Source organism: Sceloporus undulatus, chromosome 11 (assembly GCF_019175285.1).
Source record: "Sceloporus undulatus isolate JIND9_A2432 ecotype Alabama chromosome 11, SceUnd_v1.1, whole genome shotgun sequence".
NCBI classification, from domain to species: Eukaryota; Metazoa; Chordata; class Lepidosauria; order Squamata; family Phrynosomatidae; genus Sceloporus; species Sceloporus undulatus.
In genome coordinates this window covers 11,378,694-11,395,016 of record NC_056532.1, presented here as the reverse complement: position 1 = coordinate 11,395,016, position 16,323 = coordinate 11,378,694, and the positions used below count along the sequence as shown (strand labels likewise).

The following is a 16,323-nucleotide window of genomic DNA, read 5'->3' as shown; positions in this document are numbered from 1 at the left end:
TGGTTGAGTCACAGAAACACACCACTGGTGCGCGCAGATTGCCATGAAAATAAAAACAGGCCCATCCTCTGCTAGGAAATTACCCAATTGCAGATGGCTTTGCTTTCGGGTTTCAGAGAGGTTTCGTCACCTGATTTACCTGCCCTCTCCTTCCTCCTTCCGTTTCTTTCGGCCATCTTAGCAAAACAAGAGTGGGTAAATAAGACTCGGCAATATCCTCCCCAGAAATATGCCAAGAATTTATTCCCTGGCTTTATAATAATAATAAAAAAACCTAGCTGGCCGAGTATAAAACCACCGATTTAATCAGCATTTCTTTCTGTACACAAGCACACACAGAAGTGACTCAGATTCTGCATATTATTCCACCCATCTTTAGGCTTTCACCCAAAGTTGCGTCTGTCTCTATTCTCCATTTCCCCTCCACTATGACTTGCAGCATGGTATACTGGTTCAAGTGCTGGATTAGGATGGCATCTACACTGCTGAATTAATGCAGTTTGACACCGCTTTAACTGCCATGGCTCCACGCTACGGGACTTGGGGATTTGCAATTTTTGTGAGATAGAGTGGGCCCTCGGTATCTGCTGGGATTTGGTTCCAGGACCCCCACGGATGCCAAAATCTGTGGGTGCTCAAGTCCCATTAAATACAGTGCTGTAGTAAAATGGTGTTCCTTATATAAAATGGTTTGCTTTTTAAATTTATATACTGTATATCCTCATGTATAAGTCTAGAAACTTTAGGGCCGAGACAGACAGGTGGGAAGTGGTGTGGCAGCACTGATTCTAGGGTTCAGGAATGCACACCAACCGCACACTCCCGAACCCTAGCACATAATAGCGGTGTCATGATGGCGGCCTCCCATCCACACGGGGGCCACCATCATGACGTAAGCGACGCACAGCGTATAGATGTCGCTGCACGACGCTTATGTCACTGTTGTGCCATAGTGCGCACTCGTGACATCCACCTCATGGACTAAAAATAACCCAGTTGGAGCCACTCATTTTTGTTCCTGAGATGCCGCACAGTTTGCATGTCCCTAAATTTTATCCTCAACTTATCCACGAGTCATATCACAATCCAAAATTTTGGCCCCAAAACGTGCCCTCGAATTTTACATGAGGTTGACTTATAGTCAAGTATATATGGTATTTTTGTTCAAATCCGTGGATAAAGAATTCGTGGATATGGGGGCCAACTGGATTTAGCCTTGTCTGACAGAGAGTGCCAGTGCCATAACAAACTACAAATCCTAGGATTCCATAGGATGCAGCCATGACAGTTAAAGCAGCGTCGAACCGTATGCCAACAGGAATTCAATCACTGCAAAATCCAGGGGTAAGGTGCATGTGTCAAAGGGGTTTGGTGACTTACCAGGGGGCTTTGGGGACTGCAAAAGTGGAGCACAGACAGCACTTCCCAAAGCCTGAGTGTGGGTCAGTGTGTCAGTCAGATGCTTCGACATGGACAGCTCTTTTGACTATTCACCAAAAGATATTGCACTGTTATTTTACCCTTCTCATCTTAAGCGTGTGCATTTGTCTGCGTCAAGAGCCAAAGCTGGATCACAAGCACAAGACATAATCTAGACTAGTGGTTTCCAGACTTTGACTGTGGCCGATGTTTGGCCAAGCTGGTTGGGAATTCTGGGAGGTGAAGTCCAAAACACCTGGAGGACCAAAGTTTGGGAACTACCAATCTAGACCTTGACTCCCATAAAATGCTACCACAGAGGCAGGACGCTTTCCAGATAAAAATCTTCTTTGGAAGCACCCAGAATTACTTGAAGGTCCATGAGAGCCACACCTTATAAAAGTACAAGAAAACACATGCTGTGATATCTCTCTTATCTCTCTTTCTCTTTCTTTCTCTCTCAGAAACAAATCAATGAGACATATAAGGCGAGAGGAAGGAGAAATCACGTTATTGCTTCTCTCAAAGTCTCACAAGTCACAGTCTCTCAGACTCAGAGGATGGCAACGGCAAGCCGCCTCTGAACAAATGTGCCAAGAAAATGTACTACTGTTTAAAAACCTAAGGGCCCGAAATCCATAGTGATCAACTACAAATCTACCAAGCGATCCTGGTTTACTTTGGTGCAAGAGTCAGCATAGTGTAGTGGTTTGAGCGATGGGCTACAACTCAGGAGGCCAGGATTTGAATTCCGGCTTGGCCATATAAAAACGCACTGGGTCACACTCTCTCAGCCTCAGAGGATGGCAATGGCAAAGTGCCTCTGAGAAACGTGCCAAGAAAACCCTGTGAGAGTTGATGGTCTCATGGTCTTAGGGTCATGATATGTCAGAAACAACAACAACAACAACAACAACAACAAGCTACTGTGTATAGTAGCATTGGAGTAGGACTCTGGAGATCAGGCTTCAATTCCCCATTTGCCCATGGAAATCCATTGGGCAAATCACACACTCTCAATTGCAACAGATAGATCTGCCTTAGGGCTGCCATAAGTCTGAAGCAACTTGATGGCGCACAACAACAACAAGTTACCAAGATGACAAAGCACACAGATGTTCTTGGAGCATAACCGTACTCAATACTGATGTGCAGGAGAGTGTGTACATTGTGTGTGTGTGTGTGTGTGTGTGTGTGTGAGTGCACGCAAAGGTGTGTCCCCAAAATGGTGGCCCCAGATGGCAAAGTGTCGCTTTGGTCTGTCCTTGGCACCAGGTGTGCGGGAGCGGACTCCTGGCCCAGCTCCTTTTTCCCAGTGCAAAGGCCCCCTCTTAAAGCAAACAGGGCAATCTTTGCAAAGAGCCTCCTCAGGGCCAGGGGCTTGAGCTTTGTTTGCACAGGGAGGAGAACTTTGCCCCATAAACACAGGCTCTGGGAAATATATAGGAGCCTTAGTTCCAGGGCCTCTGTGGCTCTTCCCCATCTGGGCAAGGCCTTGCCATGTTGCACAAAGAAGGGCTGCACCCAAACAACACCCGAGAGACATTTCCGACTGCGGCTCCCATCTGTATTCCAACCTTAAATATCCCAATACCTTGAAATGCTTCCAAATAATTCAGGATGCATCTACATTGCACCTTGACACTGCTTTAACTGTCATGGCCCAAGGGATGTGTAGTTTTGTGACAGTCTCTGCTTGGTTCATTCCTCCAGCCAGATAATGATAAACATAGCCGGAGTTACACAGATTCTTTCGTGACTGTAGCAAGCATTCACTTAGGAGCATAACCGTATGCAACGTTGACATGGGCGAGAGTGTTTACATTGTAGATTTGATTTGATTTCAAATATTTGATCTGTACGCCAGGCTTATCTGGCTCAACATCCAAATTCACAAGCATTCCCATCAAAGAAGAAGAAAGAGATGGAAATGGTGATGTTTGGTGGCTCCCATCTATTCCTGGTTCCGTTCAAGACTTAAAAGGAATTATCTAAGGTCCAGTCTGCACTGCAGAAATAATACGGTTTGACACCATTTTAGCCCCCATGGTTCAATCCTAACGTTTTCTAAAGTGGTAGAGAATTCAAAGATATAGCCATGTTAGTCTGTAGCATCAATACGTAGGGAGATCTTGTAGCACCTTTGAGACTCACTGAACGAAAGAAGTTGACAGCAGGAGCACATTTCTTTATTCTCAAATGCATCTGATGAAATAGACTGAAGCCTACGAAAGCTCATGCTGCCAATTTCTTTCTCTCAGTGAATCTCAAAGGTGCTACAAGATCTCTCTACAAAACCTACTGAGAATATCTTACCCCAAAGCTCCCTAAATTTTGAGGCAGCACTATCAGATTGCTCCCTGCGTTGGTCCCCAAGAAGACATGGTTTCCTACAAGAGTCCTTGGCCATGGGTTGGACTACATGATCTCCAAGGTACCTTCCAACTCTATCCTTGCACGGTACATTTGGATTTTATCGACTTTGCCCCCAAAGGATTAGGAGGTTGCATCTCGAGATTGCCTTTGAATCCTTTTTTTGGTTTTGGTTTTTAATTATGCGTCGAAGTTACGGCTTTTTTGCCCTCTGGTTTATGAGCCGTGCGCACATGCCATTCAGTCAGCCATAAGAGAAGAGATTATACGCCTCTCGCAACCTTTGTCCGGGTAAAAAGGACTTGCTTTCAGACCCGGCGTTACCAAAAGGCTGGTCTCCAATACCTCTGATCCCATTTGTGATCAAGGATGGAAAAACACCAAACGGAAAGGCCAGTCGACAAAGCAAATGGCCAAGCACAAACTGACAAGAGTTCGTAGCCGAGGCGATCAGCAACCAAGCAGAGACAGCTCTCCGATTTCAGTTGCCATGGTTAGGCCTTTGGAGCCGAAATTGGTATCTACCGATATTATAACACCAAGCTTCCGTTATGGAGCTCCATAATGGAGCTTCTAGTTAGAAGAAGCAGCGTAAGTAAACCTCAGAGTAACAAAACAATAACAACAACAACAACACTGATACTTAGACTGGGGGCCAGTCGAGAGCCTATGCACCCACCTGGCCCAGACGGTGGCGACTCACACCAAACATAGTTTGTTGTGGCACTAGAGCGCTGTGACAGAGAGGCTAATAACTTCTCGCCCCCACAAAAAAATACACAAAATCCCAGAATCCCATAAGCATTGGGCCTGGCCATTAAAGTGATGCCAAACCGGATTATTTCTGTAGTGCAGTAGTGCAGATCGCAGCAACCCCGATCCTTACAAATCTCATCTCACCAAAATTACAGTCTCAGCGTTGCATAGCACTGAGCCGGTGCACTTAAAGCGCGTGCCAAAGTGCGTTTTTCTGCAGTGTGGATTCATCTAGATTAATTTGAAGCATTTCAAGGTACCCAAAAATACAAAAAGGGTACATTGTGGGCAGTCAGGATTTCTCTTGTGGAAGGATCGGTTTTTGGAAAGGACCCCAACCATCCTTATTTCTTCTAGACATCTTAGGAGGAGGAAAACACGTGGGAAATGGGATCTTGTTTTGGGAAAGGAGAGGAAATTTTAAGTGTCCTGCAAGATCTTCTCCTGAAAACAAATCTCCAGGTCACCTTGACAATTCCTGGACTGTCACACCTTGTATAAACACTAAGTCGTCTTTGCAAACATTGCTACTAAGATCATGAAGAGAAATTGTAATACATTTGCGAGCAACAAAAATATAAACAGAATTCAAAGATATAGCCATGTTAGTCTGTAGGATCAGTATCTAGACAGAGAGGTCTTGTGCCTTTGAGACTCACTGAAAGGAAGAAAGAAGTTGGCAGCCTGGGCTTCCTAGACTAAAGGTCTACCTCCTCAGATGCTTTTATATAAAATGTTAAGGATTATTAAATTTAAATGAAGTGGGGTTTGAGTGTTGGACTACGTCTCTGGAGACCCGGGTTCGATCCTGGCTCGGCCATGCAAACTCACTGTTGGCAAACACACTTTCTTAGCCTTGGAGAGGGCAATGGCAAACCCTCTCTGAACAACAATATTCCCAAGAAAAACCCATGATAAGACGGCCATAATTGGAAATGACTTAAAGATCACATCAACAGCAATAACATGGCTTCCGGCGATGCAGAGCAAGTAGACAAAGTAACCAAACATGGAAGCTTCCCAGGGCTGTGTGGGCATGCATTCGACAGCGAATTGCCTCCCTGAAGATGCTTTTGCGTCATGCAGCCTCTGCCCGGGTCACAGACGTCCACCTGTGGCTAACAAAGCTGTATGAACTGTGTGTATGGAGGTCACATCTTCCTGTGCTCTGGGGACAAATGAACAGGGAGCGTGGTTGTTTGGCCTGGAGCAGAGAAGTTAGAGGGTGATATGATAAGCTGTGTTTAAAATTTGAAGGGATGTCATATGAGGAGAGAGCAAGCTTGTTTTCTGCTGCTCCAGAGAATAGGACCCGGAACAATGGATGCAAGCTCCAGGAAAAGAGATTCCACCTCAACATTAAAGGAGGAAGTTCTAGGTCGGGAAACCAAGCCCTAAAGAGAACTTAGGGAGAGAGAAGGTTAAGAGGTGGTGTGATAGGCCTATTTAGTATTTGAAGGGATGTCATATTGAGGAGGACAAGCTTGTTTTCTGCTGCTGCGGAGAAGACAGGACATGGAGCAATGGATGCAAGCTCCAGGAAAAAAGGATTCCACCTCACACCATTAGGACAACCTTCCTGCACAGTAAGACTGTTCGATAGTGAACAGAGAATCCTTGGGGAGTGATGGAGTATCCTTCTTTGGAGGTCTTTAAACAGAGGCTGGATGGCCATCTGTCCGGGTTGTTTTGATTGAGAGTTCCTGCATGGCGGATGGGGTTGGTGGATGGCCCTTGCGGTCTCTTCCAACTCTATGGTTTATGAATGGGGGGGGGGATTGCTGAGCACCCTTTGGGTTCGGCCAGTCAACAATTACAAATTCATGTAACAGTTGCGTTGTCCAGCCCACATTTTACTAGCTTGTGTGCAAGGATATCATGGAGGACCTTACTGAATGAAGTATACTACACTTACATGCACAGCATTCCCTCCATCTACCAAGATGGCCTTTGCTCAAAACAAGAGATCAGATTAGTCTGCCGTGACTGTTTTTGAGAACTGGATTGAGTCTCCTACTCCATTTCAAGGGAGCCAACGCCTTGCCCGGCCCTTTTGCTTTTATTGACCTGTGACTTCGCCACAAAAAGCTACAGGATTTCTGCTTAGGGAATTGCCTCTGGACATGGCCCTTTCTCACCAAGCCCACCTAATGGCTTTATATTTGGGGTGGAAGAGCTGGCTGCATCCGCACTGGGGAAACGATCTGGTTTGACCCCATTTTCATGTCACGGCTCCTGTTTATGGGATTCTGGGGGTGTGCAATCTGGTGGGGCATCAGCGTGCCTACATTAAGTGTGTGTGTCTTAGTTATATATATATATATATATATATATATATAGGGTTGCCATAAGTCCAGGACCTCCAAACCGGGACAAATGGAGGACCAATGTAGGATAACATTTCAAATTGTAGGACACAGTGGTCCATGCCTCTCAAGCTGACTCATATCATCATCAATCCATCATCATCATCATCATCATCATCACCATCTCACAACACTATCACTGTCAAAGCAAGGAGGTACTTGTTAGCATTAAAAGCACCCAAACACACTTTGGAAGGTGACACTCTCTCGGCTTCTGAAACAGTGCCTGCATGCCTTCTCAAGCTGACTCATTCATCATCATCAATCATCACATCATCATCCATCATCACACTATCACTGTCAAACAAGGGAGACTTCTTAGCATTAAAAAGACCCCCCCAAAAAAACCACCTTGAGGCCCTCTGGCCACTCACTCGCCACCTCCTCCCAGCCTCTTTCCTCCCCACTTCTCCATTCGCCATGTGGCTGGGGAGGAGAGAGAGGAGGGTGGGAGTCGGGTTGCGCGCAAGCGGGGAGGGTGGTGCGGCCTTGCACAGGAGGCGCATGCCTCCACCTCGCCTCCTCCACACTCGCCTGGAATGGAGGGGGGCGGGAGGAGAGGGAGGGGGTGCTTGGGGCTGCGGGAGGCGGGGGGAGAAGGTGGGGGAAGCGGGGAGGGTTGCGCGTCCATGCGCAGGGGCACTGCCTCCAACTTCGCCTCCTCCACGCGGCCCTGGAACGGAGGGGGCGGAGGAGGAGGAGGAGGTGGGTGACGTGGGAGGCGGGGGCAGGAGAAAGTGGCGTGGAGGCTGGGCATTCGCGCGCAGGAGGCGCTGCTCCACCTTCGCCTCCTCCACGGTGCCTGGAACGGAGGGGGCGGGGAGGCGGGGGAAGGTGGCGGGAAAGGTGGTGGCCGCGCGCAGGAGGCACTGCCTCCACCTTTGCCTCCTCCACGTGGCCGCGCGGCCTGGGGGAGAGGGGGGCGGAGGAGGAGGAGTATGGGTGGTGCGCCAGCGCGGGGAGGGTGGCGCAGGTGCACGGGGAGGCGCTGCCTCCCACCTTCGCCTCCTCCAACCCCAGACCTCGCTGCCTCTCTTTCCTCCCTGCTCCTCGAGGAAGGGAGGGCAGCGAGGCCTGCGGGCCATGGCAACCCGGCTGCAACTGGGGTTGTCAGTTTTGGCTGGTGCGGACCCAGGATGGAAGGGACCGGGGGCCACCAAAAACCAGAAATCCCGGTTGCAGCCGGTTATGGCAACCCTATATATATATATATATTAGAGATAGTATAGTGGAATTATATGTTGTGTGAATGCACACAGTATAAGTTGTATATATAAGTATATATAACACTTATTATAAGTATAACGTGTGTGTGTGTTTGTGTTATATATATATATATATATATTGACACATATCACATATATATGTTAAATACATATATATGTATTGTGTTATGTGTGTATAAATAACATACATATCCACACACCACCACACTTATATATACACATTATACTGTGTGTTTATGCACACAAACTACATACCAAGGTTATTATATATATATATATATTACTTATTTTATGCAATATGTAATGTAACACACATATATGTACAGAGATATGAGTGATGGAATGTTTCAATTAGAAATCATTGCTGCGTTGAACACACACAACACACACACATAAACTTTCAAAGCTACACTGGCTTCTTCATCAGAACAAGACACACACACCCACATGTGTGTGTGTGTGTGTGTGGTGTGTGTGTGGTATAAATACATACAGAGATAAGGGTCATTCCTGATGATTAGAACTTATTCAGTTAGAAACAATTGTTGCCGTTAAATATTATTTTAATATTTTACACACCCACACACACATTCTTGTGTATCTATTCAGACACAAAACATACAAAGAAAAGGGTCCATCCTGATGATGGATTTATTTGCTTAGAAATAGTTGTGTTAAATTATATAGTGATATTATACACACACACACACAACATATTATAACTTGCTGATATTTCACACACCAATATATGGATCAATCCTGATGATGGATATTCCATTAGAAATATTAGTTGTGTTAAATATATATTATGATATTACACACACACACACCACACACACCACACACTTGGATATTTCACACACAAATATATGGGGCAATCCCAATGATGGAAATTTATTCAATTAGAAAAAAATCGTTATTTATTACACCACACACAATGCACACACGCACACACTGCATATTACCACACAATATATTCACAGATATGGGTCCCCTGATGATGGAATTTATACGGTTAGAACTAATTGTTGCATGATTATATGTTGTCATATTTTTTATACACCCACACACACACATGTATATCACCACACACACCACCACTCCTACATACATATACACTTGTACATATCAACACCATACTATCTTGGTGATGGATATCGATTTGACATAATTGCTGATTAAATATAATTATAATTTACACCTACACACACAAATACAATGTATATATTCACGACGAGTGCATACAATATATGATACACCACACACACACCACACACACACACCAAGACGGGGTCAATCCTGGTGATAAAACTGATCGGACGAGACATAACTACGGAGTTAAATAGAGATATACACCTTCACAGATACATAGAGGCAGAGGAGGGCGATATATATTCCTGGTGATGGGTTTTTTTGAGGAATAATTCCTGAATTTAAATATATATACATATCAACATAAAATATAAATTCCATATTAAATAATCAATATCTGTAGGGTTACCTAGCCTTTGGTGCGGGCGCCTGCCTTCCTTTGCCGAGCCGTCCATCTAAACCAGGTAGCAAGCCCAGCTCCCTCTTTAAATCGAGGCGTAGGGAAAGTTAATAAATAGCAGAGTTTATTTAGTTGATTTTGCTAAAGGAAAGAGGGAGGGAAAACCCCATAAAGGAAGAGAGGAGGATAATTAGTAAACTAAACTAACACTAACTAACTTGTCCAAAGTGGCTCTCTTTGCCGGCTTTTGCTGGGAAGGAAGCCGCAAAGAGGATACTCCCAAGTCTCCTGTCGCTGTGCAAAATTGTACAAACACTGTACAAAAAGGATTCTTTGTCAAGAAGAAGGAAATCGGAAGAAGTAAAGGAACGGTTCATTATTATTAGATTTCCCCCTTTGGGATCAAAAGGCACACCTCTCTGCGCCAAAGCGAATCCAAAGGGCGCATTCGGCACTCTGTTCCTAGCCTACGTTTATTGTTATTATAAACTAGTATAAATACTAATATATTGTACTTATAAATATAATTTGAAAACCCAGCAATTGTTTTCTAATTGGGTAAAATTCCATCCAACATCTGTATGTATTTGTGTTGTGTGTGGAGTATGTACACGTGTGTTATTATAATCAAGAGATGGGTTCCCTTTCCAATATTATTATTATTATTATTGATTATTATTATTCTATATCTATGATTATTATCATTAGAAAAGGGGAACCCCATTTCGACTGATTTTAATCTCTCTCTCTCTCATACTATCTATCTTATTATAAGTAATATAGTATATAATAATAATATATAGTATGAGAGAGAAGACGAGAGAATAAAGTCAGTCAAGGGATGGGTTCTCCCTTTTCCAATAATAAATAATATATAATAATGAAGAAGGGAGGACCCCTTTCTTGATTATAATGCTGCAGATTCAATTGTGCCAGAACCTCACACAACACCCACAACACACAACCCACATTATCTATATATCTGTATATATTCAGTTGTGAAGAACCACAAAACTCATCTCTCTCTCTCTAATAATATATATATATACTCTCTCTCTCTCATATATATATTATATATATATAATAATATTCTGTATATTCAGTTGTGAAGAACCCAAACCATATCTCTCTCTTCTCTCTCTCTCTATATTATATATAATATATATATACTATAACTCTCTCTCTTATATATATATATATATTATTCTGTATATTCAACTTGTGCAGAAAACCCAAACACACACGCACCACATATATTATATACACCACTGCCTATTCAATAGTGCAGAACCCCAACTCTACAGCACGCACCTAAAACATTCTATATAAATATATATATGTATGGATATCTCTGCCATTATATACATGCGTATTCACATTATGCCCGAAACCTTAAAACATATTATATGTGTGTGTGTGCATAATATACTTGCATATTCAATTGTTGCAGGACCTCAAAACCTATATATAGATATTAGATATAGATACATACACAGACACTGTATATTCAGTTATGCCAGACCCAACGCGAGATACATTAATGTTAATATATATACAAACATCTCTCTCTCTCTCTCTCTCTATATCTATCGATCTATATATAAACACCCACAACACACATCAACCCCCCCCCCCAAAAACTGTGTTTTCATTTGGGGGAGCTTTTTCCCTTCCTAGAAATCACTCAGTCAGAATAATAATAATAGCTTTTCCCCCTTGAAACACATGGCTTTTTCTGCTGGAAACCATTCAAAAATGCAAGACCTTGTACCTTGAGATTTCCCAAGAGGCAGCAGACCCCTTTTTCTTTTCCATTTCATTTTTATCCTAGCCCTTAATGATATTATATATATTATCACAATATGTCCATTGCCCACTGTGTCTATGACATACAAAATCTAGGGTAAAAACTATTTCTCTTCATATTTATATATCTATTTTTCTTTTCCATTTTCTTTTTATTCCAGTTCTAATAATAATATATTGTCACATATGTACATTTGCCACAATACATATATCTATCTCAATCCTATTTATTTAATCTCATTTAAAAGCTGACTGTTCCCTTCATTTATATACAGATCTTTGCAGAGACCAAACAGGAATATTCTCTCTTTCAGCGGAGTCTCCAAGGGCGGCTACAAAATCCTTTGACAACCTGCAGACTAATACAGCTATATCTTTGAATATTATTATTATTATATTACTTCTACTATGTAATTAGAGAGATTTTGTAGTCACCTTTTGAGACTCACTGAAAGAAGAAGTTGGCAGCATGAGCTTCCTACGGTTCAGTCTACTTCCTCAGATGCATTTGCCGACTTCTTTCTTTCAGTGAGTCTCAAAGGTGCTACAAGGTCTCCCTACAAACTTGAATTCTACAGATATAACGGCTATATCTAATATAATAAATAATACACTTGTCCCTCCATATTCGCTAGGGTTAGGGGCACACGGGACACCTGTAAAAAACCGCAACTAGCAAAAAACAACCCTGAGAGGAGGAACTCTCTCGAATTCTAGGATACTTCTTCCTTACAGGCAACTCTGTGGTCATGTTCCAACATACACTGACCATAGAATGGCATGTGAGTAGCTACAAATGGTCTTTCAGGGCAACCTCTAGTTTTTAAAGTTGACCACAGAGTTGCACTGGAGGGACCTAGAGTATTCCTAGAGAGAACATATTAATCAAAATCCGTGAATGAACAATCAAATCCGCAAATATGTGAGGGTGAGTGTAATCATAATCATATATATGCATCCGAGGAAGTAGACTTTAGTCTTAGGACAAGCTCCTGCTGCCCACTTCTTTCTTTCCGTGGTCTCAAACCGGTGCTCAAGATCTCTCTACATACTAATTTAGAGAACCACTGGCTATGTATTTTGAATTATAATACAATAATAGCACAACAATAATGAGGCCAATTCTTTCTCTTCAGTTGTGTTCTCCAAAGGGGCTATGTACTGATCCTACCAGACTAAGGCAGCTATATTTTTTAATAATCCTAATAATAATAATATATATGCAGCCAACTTCTTTCTTTCATTTCGTTCCTCAGGAGGATCTCGTCTGGATTTCATGTCTATGGATCCCCTGGAGCTTGGATTCCTAGGGCAGGCTGCCATGGTTTGGCTCCAGTGAGGGGATTTTTGGATGGATGTGGTTTTTACATCCCTTTGGTGGTTATATACCTTTATGTCACCTGAGTATATGTTGTTTTTAGAGGGTTTTACATTGGATGGCGATGCTTTTCTCTCTCTGTCTGGAGCAAAGGCGGCAATAGGACGACGGGAGTCACTAATCAATAAAATATGTTCCTTTTCATCTATTTTAAGTCCCTTTTGTATACCTTTTAGGTGACGAGATATATAATGTTGTGGTGTGTGTGTGTGTTTGTGTGTGGGTTTGGGTGATATATATATATAATAGATGGGTTCTCCTTCTCCATATCTTATTATATTAATTCTTATTGATATTATTATTATTGGACACGAGAGAGCAACCCATCCTTGGCCTGACTTTACTCTCTCTCTCTCTCTTCATACTATTATATTATTATATATATATTACTTTATAATAGACTGTATATCTATATGATAATTACAGTTATCTAATCACAGTTCCACTAACAAGGTTACACCCAACAGGGCCATCCTCACCATCCATTTAATTATTGCCTGCTCCCGTTTAACATTCACCATATCCATCATATCATGTGTGTTTGTGTATCCTCTAATAAATCATTCTATAATATCTCAATCTGGTGAATCTATAGACTGGTTCATCTATGAATACATACTATCAATACATCCTCATTACTTAATCCTCAATAGATCATCGATCTATATGGTGAAAATCTATATGAGTATCTTCACCCCATCAGTATCATATATCACCATCTATATCATCTATATAGCTATGACTATGATGATCGATATATCTATATTCACAGCTCTTGTCCATAAAATTACAGCGCTTTATACATCCCAGTGTGTGATATCTTCACTTCTCACTCTATCGTATCTATATCTCTATCATGGCCTCACCGTTTCATGCCCTTTTTCGGTCGCTTTGAAATCTATCTTATTAAACATTTCTTGATCCTTTAATTCCATTTAATTTAATTCATTTTAAATATATCTTTATTGTTTTCATAAATAAAAAAGGCACAAACATATATATGTTTATGAAAACGATACAGATACAGTATTTAAAAATGACAGAAGGAAAAACCTTCCTCTCCTTTACTAGGACTATTGAATTTATATCCCGTAATATTGCTAAAAACCAAAAAGGCCTTTCTCTCTATAACTCTGTTTGAATATTAAGATTACCGTCATTCATATCTATCTCTTTATAATAAATTTCCTTTTTCATCTCTCTTTTTCCTATAAAGACTGTTGCTTAAAATGAATATATTTTTTCCAGTTTTCCAGTTTAATTTAATTAAACTCTTTTATCTCCCTTTTGTACATCTTTTAGGTAACCTGACGTGATGTTTTCTTTTACATGTATATCTTTAGTCACCAAACATACTAACAAATTTCTCCGTTGATTTGATTTGATTTAATGTTCCAGAATGCCTCTCATTTTATGTCCCTTTGGGAATACCTTTTTATTGGACTCGATCTAATCACATTTCCTTTCACCTTTATTCCACAAACATACTAACAAATGCCTCGAACATTGAATTCCACATAAAATGTTTTATTTAAGGGGTTTAATCGTTTTAAATTGGTGATGCTTTTCTTTTTCTGCCGCCTCGGGTCCCTTTGGAGAGAAAGGCGGCATAGAGATGAAGCCAGTCAACGATCAGTAAATATGGATCCTTTTGGTGTCTCTTTTAGGCCCCTTTTGTGTAGTTTTTAGGTCACTTGATCTCATGTTTTGTTTTATTTTTGTCTATATCTATATACATATCCATATCTATTTTTGTCTATATCTATATACATATCTATATCTATATCTATATTCACCAAATATACTAACGATTTCTCAAACATTTAATTCCATTTAATTTAATTTAATGTTAATCGAATTTAATCCTCGAACATTTAATTCCATTTAATCTAATTTAATGTTCAAGAATGGATCTCTTTTATGTCCCTTTTGTGGACCTTTTATGTAACCTGATGTGATGTTTTCTTTTTATCTATATCTATATCCACATATCTTTACTTACCAAACATACAGTACTAACACAATTCTTGAACATTTAATTTAATTTAATGTTCAGGAATGTATCTCTTTGATGCAACTTGTTACAATGTTCTTTCTCTATATCTATCTATCTATCTATCTATCTATCTATCTATGATCTTTATCTACCAAACATACAAATTTCTTGGACACTTAACTTAGTTTAATGTTCAAAAATGTATCTTTTTTATGTCCCTTTTGTATCCTTTCATGTAACTCGATATAATGTGTATATGTATGTGTGTGTATATATATTAAGTGTCCAAGGAATTTGTATGTTTGGTGAATAAAGATATATATATATATATATATATAGATCGCCAACATACGAATTCCTTGGACACTTGATTCAGTTTATGTTCAAGACGGATCTCTTTCATGTCCCTTTGTCTACCTATGATACTGTATATTTCTCATATATATATAAAATAATTGATCAGGGCAAGAATAGCGGCTATAGATAAAGTGTGTGTGTGTGTGTATATATATATATATAATCTTTATTCACCAAACATACTAACAAGTTTCTTGGACATTGTTTCCAATGGTGTTTTAATCGCTTTGGATTAGATATTGATGCCTTTGCCTTGTTTTGGCCTGCCATCCGCCTTGGCCGGGAGAAAGGCGGCATAGATAGGGATCGAAATCAATCAATCCTCAATAAAGCTAAAGGAGGCGAGGAAAGAGAAAGGTTCCGAGCGAGCCAGCGTCGGAACGTTCGCTGCCGAGCGTTCCATGCCTTTGATCTCAAGGTTCGAGGCTGCCTTTGATCCCGGGCAATTCTTACCTGACCATTCTTTCCACTTCGGCCCTTTGCTCGGCGGCTTCCTCGGTGTTGAGAGCCTGCAGTTCGCGGAGGATCTGCGGCGTGTCGAAGTCGTCGCCGTCCTCGGAGCCTTCGTCGTCCCCGGAGAGCTTGCCTTTGCTGCCGCTGCTGCTGCCGTTGGTCAGAGTGTGGAAGACCAGCTTGCTCTCCCCGGTGGAGGAGGCCTCGGCGTGTCCCGGGGAGAGCTGCAGGTTCTCCAGCTTGACCCCGAAGTGGGTGCCATTGGGACTGGTGTTACTCGCCCTGCTGCTGCTGCTGTTGCTGCTGCCGCCGCCTGGCATGAGTTCCTCGACGGCTTGGAGCAATTGCTCCCTGGAGAGGCCCGAGCCCAGCAAGGCGCGGAGGAGCTCGCTCTGCAAAGGGCTCAGCTTGGAGACCATCTTCTCCGAGCCCCAGAGGGCCAAGGAAGGGAGCCAAGGCAGGGGCCCTCCCAGCCTGGCACCTGTCGAGGCTGCTGCTGCTGCTGGCTTCCTCCTCCTCCTCCTCCTCCTCCTCCTCCTCCTTCAGGGTCCCCCTCCGTCCAGCCGGAGCTCCTCTTAAGGCATGCAAATCAGGGGGAGGGCCCTCCAGGTGAGGAGGGAGGGAGGCAGGGAGGACTGGCCCTCCTCCTCTCAGACTGGCAGCAGGGGATCAAAGGGGGCAGAGGGCAGGGCAGCCCCCCC

The 16,323-nt window shown here is 42.3% G+C and overlaps 1 protein-coding gene across 1 annotated transcript in view; it reads right to left on the bottom strand.

The window, feature by feature from the left end:
- Window positions 1-16,172, bottom strand: part of LOC121916922 (hepatocyte nuclear factor 1-beta-like) — a 59,033-nt gene extending 42,861 nt beyond the window's left edge. Inside the window, 1 exon segment of the mRNA XM_042442483.1 lies at window positions 15,623-16,172. Within this exon segment, the coding sequence (XP_042298417.1) occupies window positions 15,623-16,041 (419 nt within the window). The 5' untranslated portion in view covers window positions 16,042-16,172.
- Between the last annotated feature and the right edge of the window lie 151 nt (window positions 16,173-16,323).